At 44.5% G+C, this 25,321-nt stretch overlaps 1 protein-coding gene across 4 annotated transcripts; it reads left to right on the forward strand.

Annotated features, from left to right (window-relative positions):
- The first annotated feature begins 1,098 nt into the window (after nt 1-1,098).
- LOC120381608 (protein spire homolog 1-like) lies at nt 1,099-25,200 on the forward strand. Of its 4 annotated transcripts, none has more exons than XM_039499769.1 (16): nt 1,099-1,445; nt 3,868-3,899; nt 4,772-4,936; nt 6,538-6,663; nt 6,968-7,036; nt 10,073-10,240; nt 12,863-13,024; nt 13,482-13,611; nt 14,040-14,179; nt 15,758-15,830; nt 16,445-16,593; nt 19,819-19,947; nt 21,133-21,197; nt 22,061-22,088; nt 22,636-22,778; nt 24,195-25,200. In XM_039499769.1, the coding sequence occupies exons 1-16, from the start codon at nt 1,190-1,192 to the stop codon at nt 24,379-24,381; spliced, it is 2,022 nt and encodes a 673-aa protein (XP_039355703.1). In that variant the 5' UTR covers nt 1,099-1,189; the 3' UTR covers nt 24,382-25,200. The 4 variants fall into 4 exon arrangements, with proteins under 4 accessions (XP_039355703.1, XP_039355696.1, XP_039355710.1 ...); XM_039499762.1 differs by having other exon boundaries at nt 1,106-1,445; nt 10,070-10,240; XM_039499776.1 differs by having other exon boundaries at nt 1,112-1,445; nt 10,070-10,240; nt 12,863-12,931.
- Nucleotides 25,201-25,321: the final 121 nt, after the last annotated feature.

Raw genomic sequence — 25,321 nt, forward strand, 5'->3', positions numbered from 1 at the left:
TTTCACCAAAATGAGGCAAAACCTGGGGGCCCTATCTCATCACTAAAGGGGTTGGGGGGGGGGGGAGGCTGGAATAAGCTATACTGGCAAAGGCACAGGTTTTCCAAGGTAAGCTGGGTCCATACAGGAGTGTTTTTCAGTATAGCTATACCATTAAAGCACTGCTAGTGTAAGCGTTTGGCCTCACTGTTAGGTGATCAGGAAGCATCAATGCTGAACAAAAGGAAAAGCCTTCTTCCACCTCCAGCTTGCTAAGAAACTATCCCTTCTTCCAGATGAGGATCTGGCCAGAGCGATCCATGTATCCATTACCTCCAAACTGGGTAATTGCAACTCACTGTTTCTGGGGCTGAAGGTGGATAAAATGCAAAAGCTCCAGCTTATACAGAATGTGGTTGCTTGGTTGCCCCATGGGACAGACCTCTGAAAACACACCACCCTCCTTGCTGTCCACTGATCCAGAGATCTTTCAGCATCATTAATTACCAGGTGCCTCCTTCCCACTAAGTATGTATATTGTATAGTACAGTGGTCCCCAACCTTTTCCGTGGGGCGGGCGCTAGACGACTAGCCGCCAAGGACTGTGGCCGCCGGAAAAGCAGCCGCCGAAATGCCGCCGTGAAGCGGCAATGTCAAGAGGCGTCGCTGCCGAAATGCCGCCGAAATTCGGCAGGATTTCGGCGGTAGCGCTTCTTGACATTGCTACTTCTCAGCGGCATTTCAGCGGCTGCTTGTCCGGCAGCCAGTAGGCGGGCACACATGGATGCCCCGGTGGGCACCAGGGCACCCATGGGCACTGCGTTGGGGACCCCTGGTATAGTAGATTATTATCACTGATGATTATTTTGTATTTTTTTCATGCTTAATCTAATTTGTTGAGCCCAAGAGCCACATTTGTTCTAATTACAAACCTGTTGAAATCAGTGGAGTTATGCCAGACATTAATTTTTTCATGCTTCTAATCTTTCAAGGTCCCTTTTAATTTTTTCTCAGTCTTCATTCACTGGTGCTTGTATAAATAGAGAGTAGATGTTGAAAGTAATGGTGTCCCTTTAAGGTGCTGTAGCCTAAAGTTGCGCTGAATGGTCCCACCTGAAGATGAGACAAGGCAGAATGGATAAAAGACTGGCAGAAGCACCTATGGCTGTCTGAGGAGTGGATGTAGAACAGCCTAGCTGAAACCAAGGACATGGGGAATGGTGAAAGTAAAACATTGGACTATTCAAGCTGCGAATGGAGCAATGTCACTAAGGTTTCTTTGGGAGAGCTTCTGAGATGTTGTGACCAGCCAATAAGTGAGGAGCAGGCCTGGGCCCTTTGCTTTCAGTGTTGCCATAAAATGAAGCAGTTGGCTCAAGGCCCCCACCCTGTGGTGATTAAAGGTCTGGGAAGCATCCTTATCCATTCTGATGGTGCTGTTTCCTTCATGGTGCATCCTAAGTCTGGTAAGAACAAAAACACTAATGGATTGGGCTCTTAGACAAAAGCCTTCTCTCTCTGATAATGCTGTCGGTTTCTTTACTGTGCCCATGGGAATGTACAGCCACGACATTCTGTCTCTGAAATGCTTTCCATAGTGAATCCCATGAACCCCACTACAAATAAAAAACTAACTTGTGGTATTGCCTGATATTTCTTTGAACCCAATGTCTGTGCTTCTAATGTGAAGAGCTGTATTCTCCAAACCAATTAGAGTCTCTACAGAGAATAGAGAAGAAAGAGATACTAAGTGGGTGCCTGTAGTATTTCTAATGGTTTGAGTATCTGACTAGGAGTCAAAGTTTCTGGGTTCTAGTTTTGCATCTGCTGTTCTTCCCCCACCCCTGGTTATCTGTTGAATCACTTGGTTTGGGGGATAATTTGGACAAATGCCTGAGATAAGGGACTCTGGTTCCTGGAAATTGATTGTCTTCACCTATGTGGGTGCGCACACACACACAACATATTTGTGTTTTAATCTGAGGCTTTGGTGACTTGAGAGCTGCTTAATCCTATTGATGTACTCCCTAGCCTGCTTGCTTTCTGCTGCTAAACTTCCTCTGGAAGTAGCAGTTGTACTGGTATGTGACTGTCAGCTGCGGGTGGTGAGGGAAGAGGGACAAGTGGCTGATGAAGACTCAGAGTTCATTTTGTGGCAGTATTCAGAGCAAAGATGAATCCCACTCCCACATTTCTCTCTGCTGACACCTCTAGGGATTCTGTGGCTGTTGCTAGCTCTTGTATCCTGGAGAGGAAAGGTGGACAATAAATATGCCTTCCTTTACCAAAGGTCAAACATTGGTGCAAAGACAGAGCTATATTTAGGCATATTCTCTTCCCAGCATACCACCACCACCACACACGCTACTGAGTGCAGAAGGAAAGGAGAATTATTCTTTCTCTGGGTTAACAAACATCCACTAGTAGATCACCACCACCACACTTGGCTCAAGATGGAAGATGTACCAGGCATCTGCTCTAGTGACCTCAGATAGTCCTATTTGGTTTACCTCCTCTGGAAAGGGGAGGATTGCTGTGATCCAAGGCTTCTGGAGGTCTCCACCATGACACTGCACCCCATATTCTTCATAGTGATATTATGATATAATTATCATGCATTTCATGCAAGATTAGTCATGTGAGATGTCATTGGAAAAGTTATGATTTGCTGAACATGATTATCCTATTGGTACACATTTATCACTTTTGTATCTGAAGTTATGAATATTGACTGTGATCTATATTTCAAATGTTGTTACACCTGGGTGATGCCCACTAGGCAAGATGCTTTTAGTCTAGATAGCTGGGTGGGGAAGGCCTATTGAGGATAATGAGCCATTAGGGAAAACAATAGGCCTTAGGAGAAGCTTATCTCCCACCTAATAAGCCTTCCTGAGAACGCTCCAGACAGCTTCTAAGTAATGGCTGCTATGACTCCACAAGCTCATTAGACCAGGTCACATGTTTCTGGACTTCATCTTGGGATGTCATTGTTTTTCCACAAACTGAGTTTTGGGCCAAAGGATTCCCGCCATATGCTAAAGCTATATAGGGAAGGGAGTGACCTCATCAGTGGTTTTTCATTCCTCATACAAGAACACTCCTGAAAACACCTGAGGAACAAAGACTGAACAGGGGGAAGTGCTGGACACAGGCTAAAGGGATTTCTAGCCCGTGTATAAAAACCTGGGGATTCCAAGCTGCAAAGCAAATGTAGCTTGTGCCTTAACAATCTGCAGCCTGCTTGTATCATCTGTCAGGGTGAGAGATTAATTCAAATCCTATATTTCTAGTATGTTAAGATTAGATTGTTTTTGTTTATTTACTAGGTAATCTGCCTTGATCTGTTTGCTATCACTTATACTCATTTTAAAATCTATCTTTTGTAGTTAATAAACTTGTTTTTGCTTTATCTAAACCAGTGAGTTGGAGTGAAGTGCTTGGGAATCTTAGCTCAGAAAGGCTGTTGCATTTCCTCTCCACATTGAGGGGCAGGTGAACTGGATAATAAATTCATACTGGTTGGGGTTTGGACAAGGGTGGGACAGTACCACTATGGGATGTTAAGCTGGGAATTATTTTGGCTATAGCCTTTCAACTGTTGCTTACATGCAGGCTCTCTGATCAGCCACAGCATGAACTGCAGCTGGGTGTGATCCTGCCTGGGTGAATGCTGTGGAAGTGCAGGAGCGGGTCTGCAGCTTGTCACAGCAGCACAGTGAGAGGGACCCCAGGCTGGTGGGTCAGAGGCTCAGTGGCACCCCAGTCACATCCACCACCAGCAAAAAAAACAAATACTGACTCTAATTACCCTCGCTAGTATGGACTTAAGTCTGTAGGGATTGGTAAACTGTTTGTTTGATCTTTTTTCATTTGTTTCCCTTTCAGATGTTAACAAGACACAACACCTGGAGGAGCAGGTAAGACTCTGGAGTTGAGAGAACATTTAAGAGCCTGTGATTTTTAGTCTGGCAAATGCACAGATATAAGCCTGCATTGGTAAAAGGACTAGCTAAAGCAGGGGTTCTCAAACTGGGGTTTGGGACCCCTCAGGGGGTCGTGAGATTATTGCATGGGGGGGTCAGAAGCTGTCAGCCTCCACCCCAAACCCTGCTTTGCAGCCAACATTTAAATTAAAAACACTTTTTATGTATTTGCGGGGGGTCGCACTCAGAGGCTTGCTATGTGAAAGGGATCGCCAGTATAAAAGTTTGAGAACTACTGAGCTAAAGGAATCTCAGCAGTCTTGCTCTTCAGTGACGCAGCAGGTTCATAAGATTCCATGGTCATCTAATATTCATGGCACTCCTGCTGTCCCAGTGGCTTGCCTAGGGTATTGTCTCCTGCATGGGAGGGGAAGTCGAGGTGAAGTTCCAGGGCTAAATTAAAAAATGACACAAATTGACTGGGCATAAGATAAACACTGAAGAGGTGGAGGAGGTTGAGTTGTGGCAGGAAATGCTGTCAACAGTGGGTAAGAGAGAAAGCAGGCTGTTCTCCCTGCTGCCACAGTTCACTTAAACAATGTTATCTAGCCATATTTGGGTGTTGCAACTGAATTAGGCCCCAGTCTCTTATCCCCAGTTGATCCAGAAGCATCTCAGTAGCTGCTTGAATGACCACGGTAGGATTATGTTGTGTGTCCAAAGAGGCAGATGGCCTTGAATGTGGGGAAGGGTGCTGGCATGGTTGGGAGGGGTAGAAATCTTGGGGTTCCATTTGGGAACTTTATCTCCACAATACGAAATTACTTCTGCATTAATCTGAAAGACCATTTCCTTGGCCTCTGTAGCTGACAGAGCGTCTGGGAATGGTGATCTATAAAGCCCTGGACTGGGGGATTGACAACCATCTGGAGCGAGAGTTGAGTGAACCACTGGAGAAGCTGATCTCCCTCCTCCTGAAATTAGACACTGAGGCAACAAAACCAGCCATCACTTTCCAGGATGTCCTCAAGGTTTTTCCCTTTTCTTATTTTTACTATACAACCATGTCAACTTTTCTAATGTATCTGCGCTTACCACACTACCTGACTGCTCCAGTGCATTCTGGGAAAATCTGGTCTTCGCCCCACCAGTGCATGTGAGCTAGTGCACTCTGGAAGATCCTACTGCACAGTGATGGGAGGAAGGAAGAAGGGGCAAACTAGTTTCACAGGCATTTGTCAGGCTATGTACACATGGCCCACTGCTTGTAGGAAACCCCATGCCAGCCTAGGCCACTGGCAAGGGCCCCACACAGGTGGCACAGCTACTAATTGTAGTGAGGATGGGAAAACACACCATGTGTAAGGTCTTAACAACTTACAAACTCAATTAATATCTGTAGCATGTCTAGGCCCTTAATCTCTGGTTCTCTCCTCTGTGTCTGTCTCCTGTGCAAATACCTGCCTTGAACTTAAGCTCATAGAAACATGCCTGCAGGCAGCACATTTGTGGTTCCTACTCTCCCCTCCTCCCCCCCGCCTGATTTTCCAAGTCACCTACAGAGATTCAGCCTATTTGGATAGGGTCCAGATAAGCCCCAGGTAGTAAAAAGGAAGTTATGGGCACATCGGTAAGAAAGCATGGTGTTAATGCGCCTGTCCTGCCTTCAGGAGAGACTTCTGCAGATAAGAGGAGAATTGGTGCTTGCAGCATTCTGTCTATTCTTGGCCTGGCAGCTGTACGTAAGTGCAGGCAGTTAGGAGAGACTAGTGCACAGTCAAGCAACCTTTCCCATATCCCAAGCAGCACTGAAGCTAAAGGAAAGGCTTCATCTAATCCTAATAGCTATCCTCTTTTCAGGCCTCTGGTTTCTAGCGGCCAAGACTTTTCTGATATAGCTTTGCAAACCCACCTCTAGGCTAGACTAACCTTTTTACTAGAAGCCCTCCCCATATGGGCAGGTATTTTTGTATCAGTAGAACTTAGGCAGTGTGCAGGCACTAAGAAAAGCTTTATCCAAAGCAGCACTTGCTCTCTGGTCAGTGCTCTAGCTTCAATGTGCTGTCCAGACACTGAGCCTTTCAATCCCTCTTCCATTTTACACATGGGGAAACTGAGGCATATAGAAACACGATTTGTCCAAGCCTTACAGCAGGTTCCTGAAAGAGTTGGGATTTGAGTTCTAATGATTCCTACTTTGTGCCTAGTCCATTAGACTGTTCTCAGTGACGTTTTCTTGTTCCAATCTCTGGTCAAATGGCTGGTGTGCTCAATGCACAGAGCAGACATAATGTCAATCTGACAGGTTTATTTTTAGATTTAAGGAAAACAGAATAAAAATAAGTCTTCATGAGCGTACACCGTGGTTTCCTCTAACATGCTGTCTCTGCCATGTCTCAAAAAAGGGCAGCCTCAACTCTCTAGTCCTCTTCCTTTGCCCTCCCAGCAGAAGGGAAGGCTCTTCTGAGCTATAACATGCAAGGGACACAAGGAAAGGTGATCCTAAACTTGGAACCTGAGTAAATTGGAAACTGAGATAGGCAACCTGCCCCCTCATCCCCAAATTCTTTATTTCAAGAAGAACTTTCTTTCCAACCATCAGTGCTGAGTATATGGCTGCGTTTCCTTTCAGATCTGTGAGGAGCATTTGCCCAGGCCCTCTGAGGCTGCCAGCTATTACAGAACAGTCTGCAGGGTTCTCTTTGCTGAGTACGAAGATCTTCAGAAACTAATGCTCACCCTACAGAGCTCCAAAGAGGTATCTTGGGACCATTATTAAGCTGCTGTCTCTTTCCTCCTACCTCACACACTTAATTCCAGGCTAATCCTTTTGCCTTTCCCCAAGCAGAAGGTTATTTAGCTAAAGTTCTATTCCCTGCATGTGAAAGGGGTGGGCTTTCTCCCAAGAGCCAGAATACATTAACCTCATGTATTTGTCTTCTACATTGTTTTTTCAACTGTTGAAGTAGGCGGTATTATGACTGGGGCTGGGCAGACAGGAATGGTCTAGGAATGACTGGAACAGTACAGGCTAGTGATCAGCTCACATGTTCATTTGACAGAGTCTAAGAAGAATGGAGGTGGAGAACTTGCTGGAAAATGACACTCAGAGGGAGAAGGATAATTACTGGGTAAGAGTTTAGAATTCTTGGGTTTTATTTTTTATACTCTCTCTGTGAGGCCTTCCAGTGACTTCCCAGCTTAAAACAGATAGAGAAACATAACTTTTTAAAATCCTCTAAATACCAAGTGACACGTTAGCAATTCCCACAGGGAACTAGAATTTAGCATATCTGCCCCAAGAGCAGTTCTCTTCTCTTTGGTCTTGTCTACGCTGCCAACTTTGGGGAGATCTCCTCCTACTGTAGCACTGGTGCTAACAGTGTTGGATGTGCTACTGTAGATCAGCCAGTGACATTCTAGTCACCAGGAGTCCTGTGGCACCTTATAGACTAACAGACGTATTGGAGCATGAGCTTTCGTGGGCGAATACTCACTGCGAAAGCTTATGCTCCAATACGTCTGTTAGTCTATAAGGTGCCACAGGACTCCTTGTTGCTTTTTACAGATCCAGACTAACACGGCTACCCCTCTGATTCTAGTCACCATGTCACGTAGACCTGCTGTGAGCAGGTTTAGATGTCAAGCTAGCTAAAGGCCATTGGCTTCAACTGTTAGCACTTGTGCAGCTCCATCAGAGCTAAAGCAATGGTGGGAGATTCCCAGAAATGGGTCAGTATAGATATAGCTTCCATGTTCTATTTTTTTTTGTCTTTTTTTCCCCACCACCTTCTCTAGTCTTACCCCTCTAGTTGTTGGACTTCAAGATTCCTGGGGCAGGGACAATGACTTGTTCTGTTCTGTCCAGGGCCAGTGAATTCAGTGCTCAAAAGTAAATAGCTCTTCTGATTGGAGCCTTGCCAAGGTAAACCAATGCACTGGAGTCTAAGACAGGAACAGCAACCCCCAAGGGACCTGCTCCTACTCCCTTTGTCTAAATAGTGTTCACTTTGAAACATAACAAACCATTCATTTGAAAATGTTTTGACATTTGTGTTTAGGCATATTTTCAGTTTTGTCATGTATTAAAATAAACTAGCAAGCTAACTCGCACTCCCCAGACCACTAAATCAATCTCACATAGCTTATTCAGGGAATACCTGAGTAAATGCATGGGCTTTGCAGTGTGGCCTGAAAGCCCAAGAGATTCCACTTCACTTGCTTTTGAAATGGCACTCTTCTTAATTAAGAGCCCCATTGCCAATCCTCTGCCTCTAGTCCCCCAGACTCAAGCCCCCCAAGAGCCAGCTGCTTGCACCATCGTGGCAGGTAGCCAGGGCCCAAATTGAGCAGGGCTCCATAGATTGATTGATTGTCAACCCCTTGAATGGCATCTAGTAGCTAAAGCAGTCTTTGGAGCACAGGATTATACACTTAATATGCTGAACATCACTGTTAGGCAGACCCCTCCTCAGGCACATCTGGTGCTGTGCTGTCCTAGCTACATACGTACGTTGGAGTATCTAAGGCACCAATCACCTTGACCTCGATGCTTAGATGCCTCTTCAGAGTATAACTGTTGCACCAGCCTTTAAGTGTGTGCTCCCCTGCCAAATGACAAAGTGGGTGGAGCATGTGCATAGCTCCACACCCCTTTGCATTAATGAGGCTAATGCTGTTAGCTCTTCCTCTGCTTGGGTAACCCTGACTCCAACTGTGCCTGGGACATGTGTGCAGGTTGATAGAACAGCATTCTCTGCCATCTGACATCAGGGTAGCCCTGTGCAGGGTCTGGAGGGAACAAAAGTCTAGGTAACCACTTTAAGGTCCATGGTTGAGAAGGTTCAACCTTAGTCAAATGCACATGAAGGCTAGCAAGGGAGACTGCACTAGAACCAGTATCTGGGTACTGCACTTAGTCTTCCTAGGAATAAGGCTGCAAGTTTTGGATGTGAAAAGAATGGAACATTCTCTTGGATAGTTGGCTAATGAACTACTTAATACTGTCCCATAAAGTAAGGTGAGGTGCTGTTACAACCAGAAAAGGACTCTGGTGCTGATTGCAGTAATTACAATACTCTTTTCTGTAATACTTAGTCTTGTTTGTGAAGGCAGTTCAGCTTAAGCAGTTATACAGCTGCTTGTGTCAGTCTCTTTTACTATTGGCCAGTTTGCCTGCAGTCTTTCCTTGGGCATCCTTGAGTTTAAAAAGGTAGCTCAATGTTCTGCTACTCCAGAAATACAATAGTTCAGGAAAGACTGACTCAATATGGCTGTCCTTTACTTCAGTTGGTTGCAACATTACTCCCTTTCTGTAGTGTAGACAGGACCTTATGTGTAGCTAGGTTAAAACCATGGACAGTCAAGAACCTGGACTGTCTATCAGGGCATGCAACTAAACATCCCTCATCTGTGCTGCTTGGGGGCTGCAGCTTAGTTATGGCTCTTGTCATGTCTTCCAAATGTCCTGCAGTTAATAGTGATCAAGACCTGATATTGCAGATTTGGGTGGGGGGAAGGCAAATGCAGGAAACTTAAGGGTTTTTTTGTTGTTTTTTAAGGCAGTCCCAAATCAAAAATACTGTAGTAAAGGGTGCACACACACAAGCTACTTGTTTGGTCTTGTTCTGTTCATCTCTAAGATCGAGAAGGAAAGAGTTTAGGTAACATTATTAAGCTGTTGATTTAACACGTGGATCTGAAGTGGATCATTTTGTTGTGTTAATGGGATGATCTTGCAGGTCCAAGCACCAATCTAAAAGCAGGTGCCTTGAAAATTGAGATAAAGAACAGAATGGATACATATTGTAGCTGTCAGTCTGGATCCCATAGTTTGGGTTAATTTGTATTATTTCAGCCTTCTTACCCCTCCTTCTTTGGGGCACTCAGAAGGATTATGAAGACTGCATTTTATACTGTAGGCCACCTTTAATGACTTAATATCTTGCCTAGTAACCCATCCAAAGACCCCTCTGTGCGCACACACACACACACACGGTCTAAGCACTGTGCTACTGTCTGAATTTCTAAGCAGGTTTAAATGAGACTCTCTGATACTTGTGCAGATACAAATGGTTTGTAATTGCTAGTTGAGCCCCTTATTGAATGAGAATACCACCTCAGAGATTCCAGAGACCTTTTAACTGGCTCATGTTGCCCTGTAGCAGGCTAGCTTGTGGCATGATGTCATCAGGGAACTGCAAAATGGTGTGAGGCTGCGCAAGGCGATGGAGCAACCCCAACGTACTGTTCCTCCCAAGGAATATGCCCGCTCTCCCTATGAGCTCTTGGCAGAGGACATCCGACGCAAGAGGTACACCCTCCGCAAGGTGAAGGTGAGCAGTTGTTCTCAACACGTTTAGTTTGGCATCTGCTGCTCTAGCTACCTGGCAACTGACATCTATTTGATTAAACCCAACCTGTGTCCTCAGACTCTTTCCCTCAGAGTAACTTCCATGCTCCAAGGGTGGGTATGAACTCATGAGCTCAACTTGAGCATATAATGGCCACCATATTCACCCACCAACTCACTTCATTTCCAAGAACTAAACTTAGTGCTGTGTAAACCGTTCTAGGCTACCTTGTCTGAAGCCACATCCTTAAACTGTCTCTTGTTCACTGTCTTTCCTAGCTCTGGAAACACTTATCTGGGTCTCCACAGGCTCTCTAAGGTGCATCCTCCTTGATCTTCTTGGCAGTATGCAGTTCAAAAATGGAGGCCTCTTACATGAGAGCTATCCAGAGGGAAGCTTACTAGTGGTCTGCCTCAAACAGAAGGCCTTAGGCAGCACTCATTGACTTGAATGGGGGGTTGGGCAATATAAGGAAAGCTGAACAAGTTCCCAGCAAGTCCTGTTGTGCTGACTGAAGTGTTAGTGGTCTCCAATGCTGCTGATTGCTAATGTGCCCTGAGATGACAATGGAGTTCCTCTAAAGGACTGCAGCATCACCACTTGGTTTTAAAAGCTGGCATGACGTTGTGCAGTGTTGCGATGTCTTGCAAGCCGACTCTGTGGCATGAGAGGAGAAACAATTTGGCAATAAGGACTTATAGTTACAAAATAAAAATCTTGCCTGCCACACTAAATGCCAGCTCTTCAGCTGCTTATTGTATGCTCTCCTAAAGTGAGGGGGAATGATATACCTGGTTCAGCCAGGGCTGATAAGCTTCACTTTGAAAATCCTCCCCTCACCCTCCTTCATCAGCTGTCAAACACCAGCTTCTGGACTGTGATGGTGTCCTTCCAATTGGGCTGAGAAACTGTACTTGGATCCTGAGTCTGAACCCAGCTAGTGCTGCATACACCATTTGAAGGTGCTCAGATACTCTGGTGATCCGAGGAGGGCACAGAAGTACCTTAGAGTAGACTATATGTAACACCAACAGACCCCGGTCATCAGCAGGTGGGATTAAACCTGGGACCTCCTGGAGCTTAGTGCATGAGCCTCCACCACATGAGCTAAAAGCCAACTGCCTGTTAGCTAAGGCTGTAGAGCAGATTCATTAATCTTTCTCTAAGTGGTCTCGGTGCCACTAGATGGGACAGAACACCACACCCAGGTGGTGTGTGGGTTACATATACATAGAGGAATAGTGACAGATAGGAGGTGGTACATCACTAGCTGTTACATGTTATGAGGTATAAATTGTAGGTGCACTCAAAACCATAACCTAAGGCAGCAGAATGAACTGGGTCTTCAGCTGTGGTCCATGGATCATTGGAGTCACAAATATGTCACAAAAGCATTTGTCAGGCAGTTGTAAGTGTACCTCCTGATAGCTACCGTGCAGTCCTTGATCAAAACAGCTGCTGGAAACCATGAGTGAGTCATCAAAATTCAAATAAGCCCCTCTGCACCTTCAGTGCTGCTTTGCATCTGTCTTTGTCAAGCCAAGGTCAAGTTTGCAAGCACAAATGAGAGGAACAGGCAACACGAGGATAAATGGCAAACTGACCTGGAGGCACTCTGCTAGTATCTGGTATCTCCCCTCACTGCCTGCATTCCCCCGTGTTCTAAAGTCCCACTCCTTAGGAAAGCAAAGAGCACAGGTACAAAATATTCAACAAATGCAGCTGCACCCAATATACTAAATGGAGTCTGATTTCATTTTCTCACAAATACTGCCCTCTTGTGACAGCCCTACCCGTGCTGCGGGGTGGGTGGGGGGTTTGTAGAAGAGGTGCCCATGTGATAGAATCTCTTAGTGTTCTCCAATGAGAATCTGAGAAACACTTCTATGTGCCTGCTAGCTACTTCTGTTACAGTTAACCTGTTTAGGAGCTTCTCAGTTAAACTACAAGGGAGTGCTATTCTTAGGGTGACCAGATAGCAAGTGTGAAAAATCAGGACGGGGTGGGGGTTAATAGGAGCCGATATAAGAAAAAGAAACAAAAATCAGAACTGTCCCTATACAATCGGGACATCTGGTCACCCTAGCTGCTATTGCTTTACTGGGTGGGGAAGTTCTGCTAAGCTCTGCTGCATGAAGTCCCCTCTCTGTGACACCATGGTCTGGATATGTTGTAATTTTGGAGTCATGCATTATGAGGCTTCTTAGAGCCTTGAAACTCTTTATGCTGCTTCTATCCAGTATCTTTTCATGGGCTGCAGGAATTTTGTAAGTCTTATGCATATACCTAAGTGCTGCCCAGCTCCCGGTATATAGCCATGTGCTATTTCTTCACAGGCTTTTCTCCTTGCAAAAACATCTTTCAATGCTATTGCCCTTTCTACCCTTCACTCCCAAGAAAGCAAACATCTTGTAATAGGACTCTTGTTTAATCTCTTGCCTAAAAAGATTGACCTGAGTTAGACGCACACGTGTGAAATGCCATGGGTGGCTATGTAAGGTTGTGAAACTGTATTTCCTAGTTCATCCTCCATTTCTGGAGAAAGAGGTTTTCAAGAAAAAATGAACTTTCATCATTTCATACGTGTCCTTTTCACCCTTTCAGATCAACAGTGAGCAAAACTGCAAGAGCTCTGAAGGCAACACAGTCGCTTCACAGCTCCCTTTAAAGCCAGTAAGTGACTTGTTTAGTTGTGATGGCATGAACAGAAGGATCCCTGAACTGGCTGAAGCAATAGTGACCTATCCCATTCTCAAGTCCGGCAAGGTAGCTGGAATGTTAGAACATCCCCTTTTTTTATATAGAGGCCAAATTAAAAGGCCCCCTATGTTACAGGGGGAAGGGAAGATGATTCAGCTCTTTGCCCTTTTCTCTCCATGTCATTTCTAACTAATGCAGCTGCTTCTCCTCTTCCTTTTTGCCTCCCAAAATGTTTCTGATCAATCCTGGTCAAGCTATAGTTTGTTTACTATAGCTTCTACTTTGAGTTAATCAATGGAGAAAGTTTCCATGGACCAACAAAACTCTATTGTTCCTGTAGATTGGAATTGGCGTGTAAAGTGCACAGGTTACAAACGGTGAGAGTACTGGGGCTACAGGATTCTTGGCTGGGTGTGCAGACTGACTCGTGAAATAGTGCACTTCTCAGAAGGGGCATGTCTATTGCTCTGGGGATCTGGATTTTATCCAGTGGCTTTTCATAGCTCTCTACTCCATGTTGCAGGCCTCAGAGAGGAAGCTAAAAGAGAACTCCCCCAAAGCGCCCAGTCTGCACGACCTGCTCATGATGGAAATAAAACAGCCACAGAAGCTTCGGCCATCTTCCACAGAGAAAAATGGGAGCAGTCACAAAGGTACCTACTGGTACTGCTGGGCATCTACTAGTAGTAGGCATACTTGTGATGTATGAGCTGGTCATGGGTCAAGTAAGGGACGCTAAGGAGCTCAGATCAATTTTCAGAGGCACCAGCATTGCTATTTTTCAGACATAGAATCATAAAATTGTAGGACTGGAAGGGATCTTGAGGTCATCTAGTCCAGGCCCCTGCATCTCTGGCTTATGTCACCTGCTAGGGCCCACTTGCCTGGGCTGGAGTCTCTCACCTCTGACAAAAAAGATTGGGTAAAAGGTTCAACTCTGGGAGACTAAAAGGATGCGAAGGGTTGCTGAGCCATCACTGCCTCTGAGAGGTCCAGTGTGAGACTTATGGAGTCTGTCCTCAGTGTCTTGCATCTACAGCTCATTTACATTGCAGTTTTTGGTTTTGTTTTGTTTTTTCAGATACCTTTGTGATGCCAATGTTTTCCTTGAATTCCCCGTGTGGCAATGGCTTATCTCTCCAAAATGCCAGTACAGGACTTACAATTCACAAAGTTCAAAAACAGCTGCTGATCCCTGACTTGCTGGTCCCAGAATTTCAGGTAAGTCCTTTTAAATGAAATCTTGCTATAGAGGCTGAAATGGCCCAAATATTTGATTTTTGAAATATACTGAACTTCGGGTTCAAATCCTAGCATAGGCAACTTGGCCCTTCACTCTTCCAGGGTGAATAAATTGAAGTACCAATCAGTTCCTTTAAGTCCTATCTACCCTCTGGAAATCCAAGCCCAGTGTAAAAATGTGATAACTTATGTAGTGTAGATGGAGCCTTTAACACTGAGGTTCTTACTGCTCTCAATGCACATCCCATGACTCTTTTTTTCATAAGAGTTGGGATCTGTGAAGCCAATGTTAGCCAATATGTCTTCTGTTCCCCTTCCCTTTATCACTGCTCTTCACGCCAGAGGTGTCTGCATTTCATGTGTTATGGGATATAGTGGAGATAAATTACTCACTGCAAGTTAATCATTCAACCTTCTCTGCTTGTGGAATATCTGAGCAAATGACAGTTTACTTCAAGAAATTAGGATTTTTTTTTAAGATTATGATTATTCTATGAGTTGATCATGAACAGTTCTGAGTACTTGGTGTCTGAAATTCAAGCTGTGTTTAGTCAGTCATGTGTCTGTTTCTGTTCCCTAATGCAGTCACCTTTTTTTCTTCTGGCGCAAATACTCCTGCACATAAACTGGAAGTTTATTTTCTATATGCACTTTTGTCAGTGAAATGCTTTCCTCTGTCTTAAGCAATTGCAAATGTGAATGAATACTTGTAGAAAATCTTTAGCTGTATTTGAACAGCTCCAGTGTATAGTTGGTAGGAACTTGTGATCATTCTGATAACAATGTCTCATAGCTCCACTGATTCTGAATCATATTGGTGTATCTCTAGTGGTAAGGCTTGTACAAATGCTCTTGGCTAGCAGGATTACAGCAGCACAAGCTAAGAGTTCAGGATTTTAAAACAAAATCCAGTTATTGAGGTTTCCTGTATTCTGAAGACCTCTTCTCAAGCAGTTTCTATTGTAGGGTCTTGAACTTCCACTAGTTTAGATTAGGGAGAGGCCAAAGCATTGGTACCTGGAACCATCTGGAGATTATCTCTCAGTATCTCCTGAGTTGCTTTCATGAGTTTCTGCATGCAAACTGGAGCCAGGAAAAAATTAGCTTTCTACATGGGCCCAAAGCTGTAGGAGGAGAGTCTAGATTCAAGAGCTGTATTTGAACTTTTTCCATCCCTGAAACTTTTAAGGGAGGCTGGCGTTGAAGTTAGGATTTGGGTCCCATCTCAATTTTTAAAAATTTTTACTGGGTCAAATTCATCTGTGATGTAACTCCAGTGGCATTTGACTCATTATTGCTGCTCTTAATAATCTGGAGTGTGGTGTGTGAATTGAGGTAAACAAGCCAGCTAATTTCACCACTACTTCTGCTTACCTTACCACTGCCAGATGATTGGCTCTCATAAAAGCCCCTGTTGTCTCATTCACTATCAATGAGGAGCATATCTGCTCTCCTCAGGGGCTCTTGGTTATGCCGAGGTGACCTTCCCACCCAACCCTACCTCTCGAATGTGGTGTTTTATACCCACTGTAAGAATCTCCCATCTGTGATCCACAGGAAGCAGACGGGGCATTGAAATACAACTTGGGAGTCATCTCACACAGATCTGTACTGACATCCAGCAGCACAGGTCAGTATGCCCTTCCCTGCCTTACTCTCCCCTCTCTCAACATGGTCTAAATACTTGAATCAATGGGTCCTCCACATTCTTATGAGCCCAGTCCATCTTCTGCTTCCTCCTGCTTTTGAAGTCACTTGTCTTTTAGAGCCATCTGATGTGAGGAACACGTAACGTGGAGTTTCTGGCATGGAGAGTGATCTTTCAAATCAGTTCCTGGCTGTGAAACTTCTTGAATCTGTTAAGTTTCTAAATAGTGACAAAATTCTTCATGCTTCCAGTTTCAGGCCTCAAGATGTATGTTATGGTAGCAAACATTCAGTGAGGCTTTAGAATGTGTGAACAAAAGGAATAAGTTAATCATTGATTTAAAGTAGGACCCACATATAAACAACATCACGGTTGCTTGCTTACATTTCTAATCGGAATGTACCCAATTACCCAATATCAGAAGCACCAAGTAAGGGGAGGAAGGAAAGAGGGTCTTTAGAACAGGCTTCACTGCCTTCAGAAACTGATCAGCCTGTAGTACTTAAGTGTTCAGAAATTCTTGAGATGAGCGGAAGTTTCCAGATCACATTTATGCTTTAACACCTTGTTGTCCATTCCTATGTTTCCATTTCCAGATTGCTCTGCAGACTGCACATTTACCCCCAAGAGCATGCCCGTGCGAGGACACTGCAAAACAAGCAGCTTTCTGAATCTAAATCAGCGACAGCCTTTCTGCCGAGGGAGGTCCAAGTCTTTAAGGAGTGCCCTTCAAATCAAGGAAGATGTAAGTCCTGCGTGGGCCTGCGACTCCGCTCCCAGTGATGCCACAAGCTGGTAATGAGTTGGCCTGGCTACTGTCCCAAGGGTTGCAGCTTGATGTTGGTATAGAAGTGAGCTCTAAAATGGAATGTGGGGTGGGGGGGAAATGGACTTCCCCAACTTTCGTAACTTGAACTCTTAATAAAGCTAGCCAAAGTTTTTTTGATAACTTTTTTTGACAAAAAATACAGATAGAGCAACACCAAAATGTTTTATGAATTGACAATTTTGCTGCATTGTTTCAGTTTAAAATATTTTGTTTTGAAAGTGTCAAAATGACATGTTTAGATTTTTTAAATCTATTTTTGGTTCCAAATGACTGTTTAAAACACTTAAATAGTCTAAAGCATTCAAGTTTAAAAATATTCTAAATCAAAACACAACATTTTGTTCGACCCAAACTTTTTTGGATTTTAGAATTGATAGCAAGTGCAAAAAAATCCATTATTCACACAACTCTGATCTTCAGTACCTGCTTCTCTGCTCGTTGTTAGCACAGCTGGTGCTGTACTTGTTCCCTTCTAGCTTGGCTCTTCTGAGTATGTGATGGGGTAATTCATCCTTGATGATGAGTAATGTTTAAAATAAGTGGTGTCTGGCTACAGTTCTAGAGCTCCTGAAGAAGAATGTTAAAAATGCACCTGAAAGTGCATGTTCAGCAGAAACTAGCATAATGCACGTTATACTAACTAATAATGTCAAAATCAGTTAACAAGCGTGCTACACAGTGCTTCTAACTGAACTTCAGGAATAAAGAATTTCAAGGCGTTTTTAGGAGAACCAAACCATGGTTGACAACAGGTGTCGCACAGTTTCCACTTCTTCTTTCTACTCCACCCCTATCAGTGATGGGAGGTGGGGAGAAAAACCAGCAAAACTGCCAGTCTAATGGTGTGCAACAGTAAGTGTGCTGGCTATTCAGGTCTGTTAGAGATCTAGTGCTTTGTCCTTCGTTTTTTTTCCCCCCAGTTGACAAGGCTTAGCACCAGTAGTAAAGCGACTGGTGCATGGGTCAGCTGTACAGTGGCGGCTATAGTCTCAGATCTGGTGTTAACAGGAATGTGGCATCTTTACCAGCTCAGAACGAGCTTCCATACACAGTGGTGAATGGTCTGGTGCTCAACTCCTGTCCGCTAACAGCGTAGCCCGGGTGCTTGAATTCAGGTACAGACTTTTCTAGAACCCTTCTTCACGCACTCTGTGGAGGTTAACGCTCTTAACACATTCTAAGAGCGTTAAATGCGGTAAGGTCCTGTCTACTGTAGCTGCCAAGCCTAGAACACTGGAAGCAGGAGGGATGGTGAGAATTTGTCAAGGATGGCTTATTTTGCCAGTGTATGTGCGACCTAAGGCATCTGACAAAAGCTGGATATCAAAACCCTATGTGAACTACACAATGGGCTGTTTCTTGAAAGTATGCTCAATGTAGTTGTTCGGATGGGAAATAACCTGGGCCCAAGAACTCTACGTTTTTATGTTAAGTGTGGATTTCTTTAGCAGCCATCTTTAAATAAATAAATAACCCTCTGTACTGATTAGCAGGGTGTATTCTTGAGCCCTGATCTTAGGTACTGTTACAGTAACTTCTAGGTGTCCAGAAAAATCACAGGAACAACAATGCAGTCCATAAAGTTAGGAGCCTATGTACATATACAATGAATGGAGAGAGAGAGGTGCCTTAGAAAGTGATCCACAAAGCTAGCATGCTAGGCAGGGAGTCACCTAAGCTAGCCAATGAGAGATGCCAATGGTGTTGTGTGTTAAGCCCCACCCATCTCTGAGATAGGCTTCTCCCTGCAGCCTGGACTTAACAGCCTTTCTGCTTGTGATCCACAAACTGGAAACATCAGTCCTGGAGTCAGGCAGTTTAGGCTTATAAATCACTTAATTCATTCTTGCAAGAAGTGCTTGGCTCACTCCACACACAACTTGTTGGTGGGGAGAAGGGAGGAGGGTAGTGGTGCTCACGTAGCTTTTTGTCCAGTGGATAGAGCAGTCACCAAGGTTCAATTCCTCTCCTGCCTGGGGGTGAAGGAGAGGATTTGAATAGGGGTCTTTCACTTCTCCTGACAGTGCTCTAACCTCTGCGCTATGGGACGTACTGGTGCAAGGCTCTGTCGCCTGTTGAAGCTGTTCCACTGTGGATAAATAGTGACGAGCAAGGGGACCGAAGCTGGGGTCTCCCACCTTTCAGGTGGGTCCCTAATAACTGGACCCCTCTCTCTCTCTCTCATATGCACTTTAGTATTTACCCATCAAGGAAAAGCTTCAACAGGAGAGAGTAGGGGAGCCCACACCAGAATATCCCATAGCTCAATGGTTGGAGTGCTCTCCTGTGATATGAACAGGGCCTCTCCCTTCTCCTCTCAGTCAGAGGAGGGGAATTGAACCTGGGTCTCCGACATCCCAGGTGAGTGCTCAACCATCGGGATGAAAGTTATAGGATGGTACCTCTTCTGTAGGCTGGATTTTGAATGGGACCTGACCTGCTAGGCTGCCACTGACATGCCTACAGGATCCAGCCCTGCATGCGAGTTAGCTGGAGGAGCACCATCTTCCCCTGTTCCTGGAGTGCTCTGGGAGTTAGGCATCTGGATACCTAGTGGGAGGCAGCAGTGAGGTCTGTGGTCTGCAGTGGAGCCTAAAACTGGGACTTAAGTGCCTAAGTACCTTTGTAGCTCCGGTCCTCTGTGCTGAATTGTGTACCGCACCTTTAAATGCAATCCCTTCACTGCTGCAGTAAGAGCTGCTGTTTTGCCTCGTCTGCTGCAGAAGGGGCTATGCCACATTTGTGTGTCAGGGAGGCCTTTTGGACTTAGCCTCCTAATACAAGAAGGCTGTTCATTGCATGGGGAGCAGCGAATATAACTGGGCCCTGTAGCTGTCTTCCATGGCTGGTTTTCAGAACATGGCTCACCTTCCAGATGGGAGCCAGGTGCTTCCCTTGCCATCTTTCACTCCCCTCAGACTCTGGCACAGCTGTATTGGGACTCAGGAGGGTGCTTTGCCAGGCTGCCCTCTATTGTCTCAGAACTGAGCTTGAGAGAAGATGCTTGAGATGACTTGGGCAGTTGCTGTACTATAGACCAATCAGTCACATGGGGCTGGAGTTCAATTTGGGTTTCGAATCCTAGTCAAACAACTGGGCTTTTTCTTTGGTCTCTAACTCTTAACTGTCCTTTTTACCTAGGACTACCCCTCTCCTACAAGGTGGCCATCACCAACCATTGCTGAACTGATTGGAACCAGATATGCTGTGATGTCTGAAATGGAGGGATCCCGCCAAAGAGATGGTTGTGCAATATCTTCACAAGCCAGGGTATTTACCATTCCCCTTTGATGTACTGCCCTTTCTTTCTGAAGAGTGCTGGCTTCACTCCTCTTCATGCACTCATGTCCTTTCCTTCCTGGGAATAACAAGTGCCTGATAGGCAAATGGGTTCCAAGGGGTTTCACTTAACCCTATAATACACTGATCTTCAGGAGTCCTGCCCAAGTCCACATGGAAGCTTTAGACACTGCACAATGTTAAATTTCTAAGCAAGTTTAATTTGCACACTGAGCCTAGACCCTAGCTAGTACTCCAGTACTCCATGCTGTTGCCCAGCAGATCCTTGCTCCCAAAATAGGAAAGAACTCTGTCATAGCTGGTCCACAAGAACCAAATGGGTTTAAGATGCAATACTTAACTAGGGTTCTGACCTTACTAAAAGCTCTAAGCAAATGCAAACTCAAGACTTAGCTGACGGGCATTCAGATACTTGGACTATGAGACCAAAGTGTTTTTTCTGAGCAAAAGGAGCTTCTTCTAACATAGTTGTTCACTTCCATTGTCCAACTTTGGCACCTTTCACCCTGAATCCTTTCTTTCTTCCCACTTCTGTCTGAGTCCCCAACACTGCTTGTGTATACCCTGCCGCCTTTCTGCCTCTTCTGCAATAGTCCTCCATGATCACCTCCCTTTCTTGACTATTGAAACTCACTCACTCACCTACCTCCCCAAGTTCTGGTTCTCCAGGCTGAGACGTGTAGCAATACCACTTCTCACCACCATGTGTGCTATTTTTAAAAATAGACTCCAAACTGTTCCCCAGCTTCTCCTATGGCTCATCATCCACTTCAAGATCCAAATTTGCCCTGACACTTTAATCTCCCTGGAAATAATAGTCTGTCTCAATGTCTCATTTCCCTATCCCCACCTTGCTTTCTTCATTGGACGCCTATGCTCTTCCACATAATCTAGCCATTGTCAAGAGTAGCTCTTACTGTCTGAATCAAATCTTGTCATCAACACTCAGGTTTCAAATCTTCTCTGAAAACCTCTTTGCCTATGGCTCTTAATTCTTATGTCTCTGCCCTCCTGTATTTGAACTCTGTTACTGTATGTAGATCTAAAGCCTTCAGGACACTGAATAATATGGAATATGCTATGCTGTACTGGCAACATCTACTGTTTGCCAAGAGGTGCTTCCCATTGTCATTCATAGGTAACTCTTATCTGCAGGTCTGTTTCCATTGCCATAAGCAGATGGTCTTTCTGTGGCCTTACAGATGTCATCTCTGTAGCAGGTAAGCTGGTGTAGAAGGACATTATGGGGTGGAAGAAAGGATCACGAAAACTATTCTAAATCGTCCAATTGCAACAGTCAATGGAGCAAGTTGTTTGTCCCTTTAATTTTGCCTGAATAGTTGAGCTCTATCATAACTATTTTCTCATAGTTGTGGGTGAAGGGAAGACTGTCATCTTTGTAGTGTCTTATTTTATTCTTAAAATTCATGAAAGATAATGAAATTCTTACCCTTCAAGAACCATGCTTGTTCCCCTATGCTTGAGACTGCAAAGGTGGAATCTGATCGTCCCCAAAGTCCTGGGGCAGAGGTTAGCTTGGTTCTAGATCAGGCTCCTAGGCAAATGCTCCAAGTCAGGATCTTATGGATGAACATTGAAATTATCTGTGAATGCTTCAGTGACTTGGAGCAGGTAGAGACCCCTCTGCTTGCTCATAAACTGTAAGATTTGTTCGTGGGGCAGAAACAAATCTGCGGCCTGTTATAGACTTAGTCATTTTAACGGAATTTGAGGCTGAAGTAGTTTAACTGTTAACAGCAGTGATCAAACACCCTGTGATTTGGTGACCCAGGCACATAGCACTAGTACTGAATTATGAATATTGAGTACGTGTGGCAAACAGTGAGCTGTTCCATAGGCTGGAACTTTTTCACACATCAGTCATTTAAACTAGTACATATTAGTCTGTTCACAAATTACCAGTGAACGGCAAAGTTCTAACTGTGAAGCCAGGTGAATAAGTCATAATCGCAAATGATGCCTTTGAGCTTATTTGGAAGACGTATCTTTGCCTGCAGTATTGGGATCTCCAGAACTCCATTCAAATAATAACACTGTTTGTTTGTTTGTTTTTTCCCCTTAGTGTCATCTGCTGTGATTGCTGCATCAAGGTAAGTCCTTTACTCTGTACAGTTGTCTGAGTGATTAATTTGTGTCTTGACCCTCCTCACCATGTGTCTTAACTAGTCATAAAAAATATTTCCTCTCTGTCCCACTGACTCTTCCAATTTACCTTAAACCCCTCTCCTTGTTGCCTCGAAGAAGATGGAAGAAGTTGTCTCAAGATTCCAAATCAGTAACGAAATATATACACTCCCAAAAGTGTGGGCAGTTGCATAGTCTAGTCAATAAGGGGCCAGATGGAAAACCTATTCTTCTGGCTTCTCTTCGAAGCTTGGCCATTAACTTGCTGTGTCATTAAGCAAGTTGCTTCACTTTGTTTCTCCTTTGTCTCCTATGACAATGGAGATGATGGGTAAAGTACTTACTACAATGAACTTCCTGACCCTGGTACAACTAAAATCTCTCACCCTGACTAGTAGATTAACATATCAACTAGTCCTGCATTTGGCAAACTTGCACTGAGCCATACCAGCTTTCTAAAACAGAGAATTTGTTCTATTTGGTAACTTACATTTCATGGCATTCTGGTTCTAGATGTCCATGCCCTACAGACCATGTGTGCATCTTCCACTTAACTTAATAAAAGCACTGAGACTCTCCAAGGAGGAGGACTCAGCTACCCAAGACCAGAAATCCTCACAGTTGTTGTTTGAAGTAGAACATTGGGATTGTTCTCGGTAAGTGTTTGTTTGTTTTTTTTAATGTGAGACTTGCTTTCTATAGTCTTTCACTTTCTGGACGTCTCAAAGTTCCTTTCAAGGAAAGGCATTGCTTCTGTGAAGTGGGACCTGTGTAGGCAAATACAATGGCTGGTTATAGATGTTAATACCTTTGGCCAATGGCATGTTACACTGAATGACTGACTGGCCTGCCCATTATCCTGGTTTATTAATGACACTCTTGAAAAGGTGCTGTTGGATCTCGGGTTCCAAACAGAGATGGGTAGACTGTAGTTTAGCATCTCACCGGAAAGACTTCCATATATGATATCTGTATCTTTCTCCAACTTAATGCTATTGCAGAAAAATTCACCCAATAACCCCTGTCTGGTTTATTCCCTGGGACATTAAAGCTGGACCTCAGGGTCCAATATCTCTTGTATATCACCACAACTTGGATGCAAACTGGGACTCATGTTCATAGGCAGTAACTTTAAGTGACACAGAGGAATCCTCCCTCTTGCAAACTAATAGCATCTTGTGCATAGGCTACAGTATCTGAGTGCATCATAGAATACATAAAGTAACAAGCAGTCTCTTGGTTCTCTACCCTTTTCTTCCAGTATGTTAACTTTTTTTTAGTCCTCTCTTATTGTGGGAAAGCTATTTCAAAAAGATAGAGTATAAAACTTGTCCTGAATGTGTTCAGGTCTGGATGTTGTTGGCTCTGGTTATAAGGCGCACCCCATAGCTATGGGCTGGTGGCTGGGTGGGGTGCAGGAGATCAGAAGACAGCTTTCTTGGGACTCTTCCTTCTAGTCTGGAGTTGCATTGTCCATTATGAGAGCAGTATTAGGAAACTCTTGGACTTGAAAGGTCTCTTTGGGGCAGACAAGACCTGTCCATTGCCGCATTTGGTTTTGATCTATTTTTCAGTGTAGGTCAGTACAGTGTTCAGAGCACAGAGATGATAGCTGTTAGTATTGCTTAACAGGTGGGTAGCTGCATTCAGAACCAGTTGGAGCCCTGCCAGGGTAGTTGCTCTCATTGCAAGGAATGGTACATGGTGGTGATCAAGGCTGGAGGTGACAAACACAAATCACTAGGGCCAGACCATTTATCAGAGGGTTGTGACCCCCTTCATGACCAGCCACAGCTGTAAAGAACACACATTAGTAGCTGTGGGGATCTATTAGCAATGACCTCTAGGATGCAGACCATCTTGATCATTGGAGGCCATGTTTCTCCCCCTCCCCAATGAAGATGAGCTGGTGCTTGCTTGTTCCAGTCCTGTCATACACCGAAAGGAGTAGAAGGTCCTCAGCACCATCCAGGACTGTGCTCTGTATGAAGTGCTAAGTGTGTGTTGGATCAGATGGGGGAAGGTGCACTCCACCTATTTAACTGAAGCCTGGATTCATTTGTCACTTTCAGAGTACCACTGGTGTTTGAACCCTATTGCCTAGCACAGCCTCTTGCCTCCCAGAGAGAGACCATGATGGACTGGCCTTCTATGGACATCTGTACCACATGTGAGCAGTACCTGTTGCATGTCCTTTCCAGCCAGCAGCAATGCATCCCTCCCAGGAAAAGATCCAGGTCATGGACTGAACTAGAATGACTCCTCTCTCCAAATGTGTCTCCTGTCCTATTGGTTCCTTTATATGTTTGTGTGTTTGCACCTGAAGTAAGAGTGCAAAAATAACAGCTGTATGTATATATTAACATAAAGGCCTGAATAAAAGACCCCCTGCTGGATACTCTTAGCTAGCCAGAAGACACAGCTGTTGTTTACTTATAGTGAAATCGTGTAAAACATTGTGGCTCTTGGCAATCTGCTTTTAATTACTTTTTTATAAATTAAATAATAAATATTGAAGCACTGTCACGCCTCTAGCATTTCATCCTTCACCGCACTTGCTGTCACCCATAAAGACAATGAAAATCTAATAGTCACTGCCAAAGGGCAATCCCCACCATCTAAATTGTGAAATGGCACAGTAAGTGGGTGGGAGTGCTCACCCCAAAGCTCTGTTGCTTAGCAGGGGGAAAATGGGGCTTCCCATCACATGATCACAGCATCAAACCCCTCATGCTCACTCTGCCCTCACCTCTCCCACAATGATTGGCTCATTTAACATCACCAGAAATTAACTGCAGATATAGAACAGGGTTCTAGCCACGGCTAGCAGACAGACTGGTAAGCAAATCTGTCTTTGGTGCTTCCAGCTCTTCTGGAGGCTGTCAGTACTGTGCCAGCAGAGCTGCTCCCTCCTAGCTCTCAGTAACTGGCAACCTTCCATCACCACCTGCAGTACTTGCCCGCAGCCTGGTACTTTGATTTTATTCTGGCCTTGAACTTTTTCAACTGTTCTGAATTGAACCATGTTGATGCTTTGTGATGCTTAAGTGGAAAAATAAAGAACGTTTTGGTAGACTATGTGGAGGGGAAGAGGGTTTGCTGGTATACTTGAATTTTAGAATCCACTTCAATCCTCCCTGTCCCCTTAAGACCACCTGTAGAAACAAATGTAGTTCAAAGGTAGATTTCTCCTCCCTCA

The sequence above is a fragment of the Mauremys reevesii genome, linkage group 1 (genome assembly GCF_016161935.1).
Source record: "Mauremys reevesii isolate NIE-2019 linkage group 1, ASM1616193v1, whole genome shotgun sequence".
NCBI lineage: Eukaryota > Metazoa > Chordata > Testudines > Geoemydidae > Mauremys > Mauremys reevesii.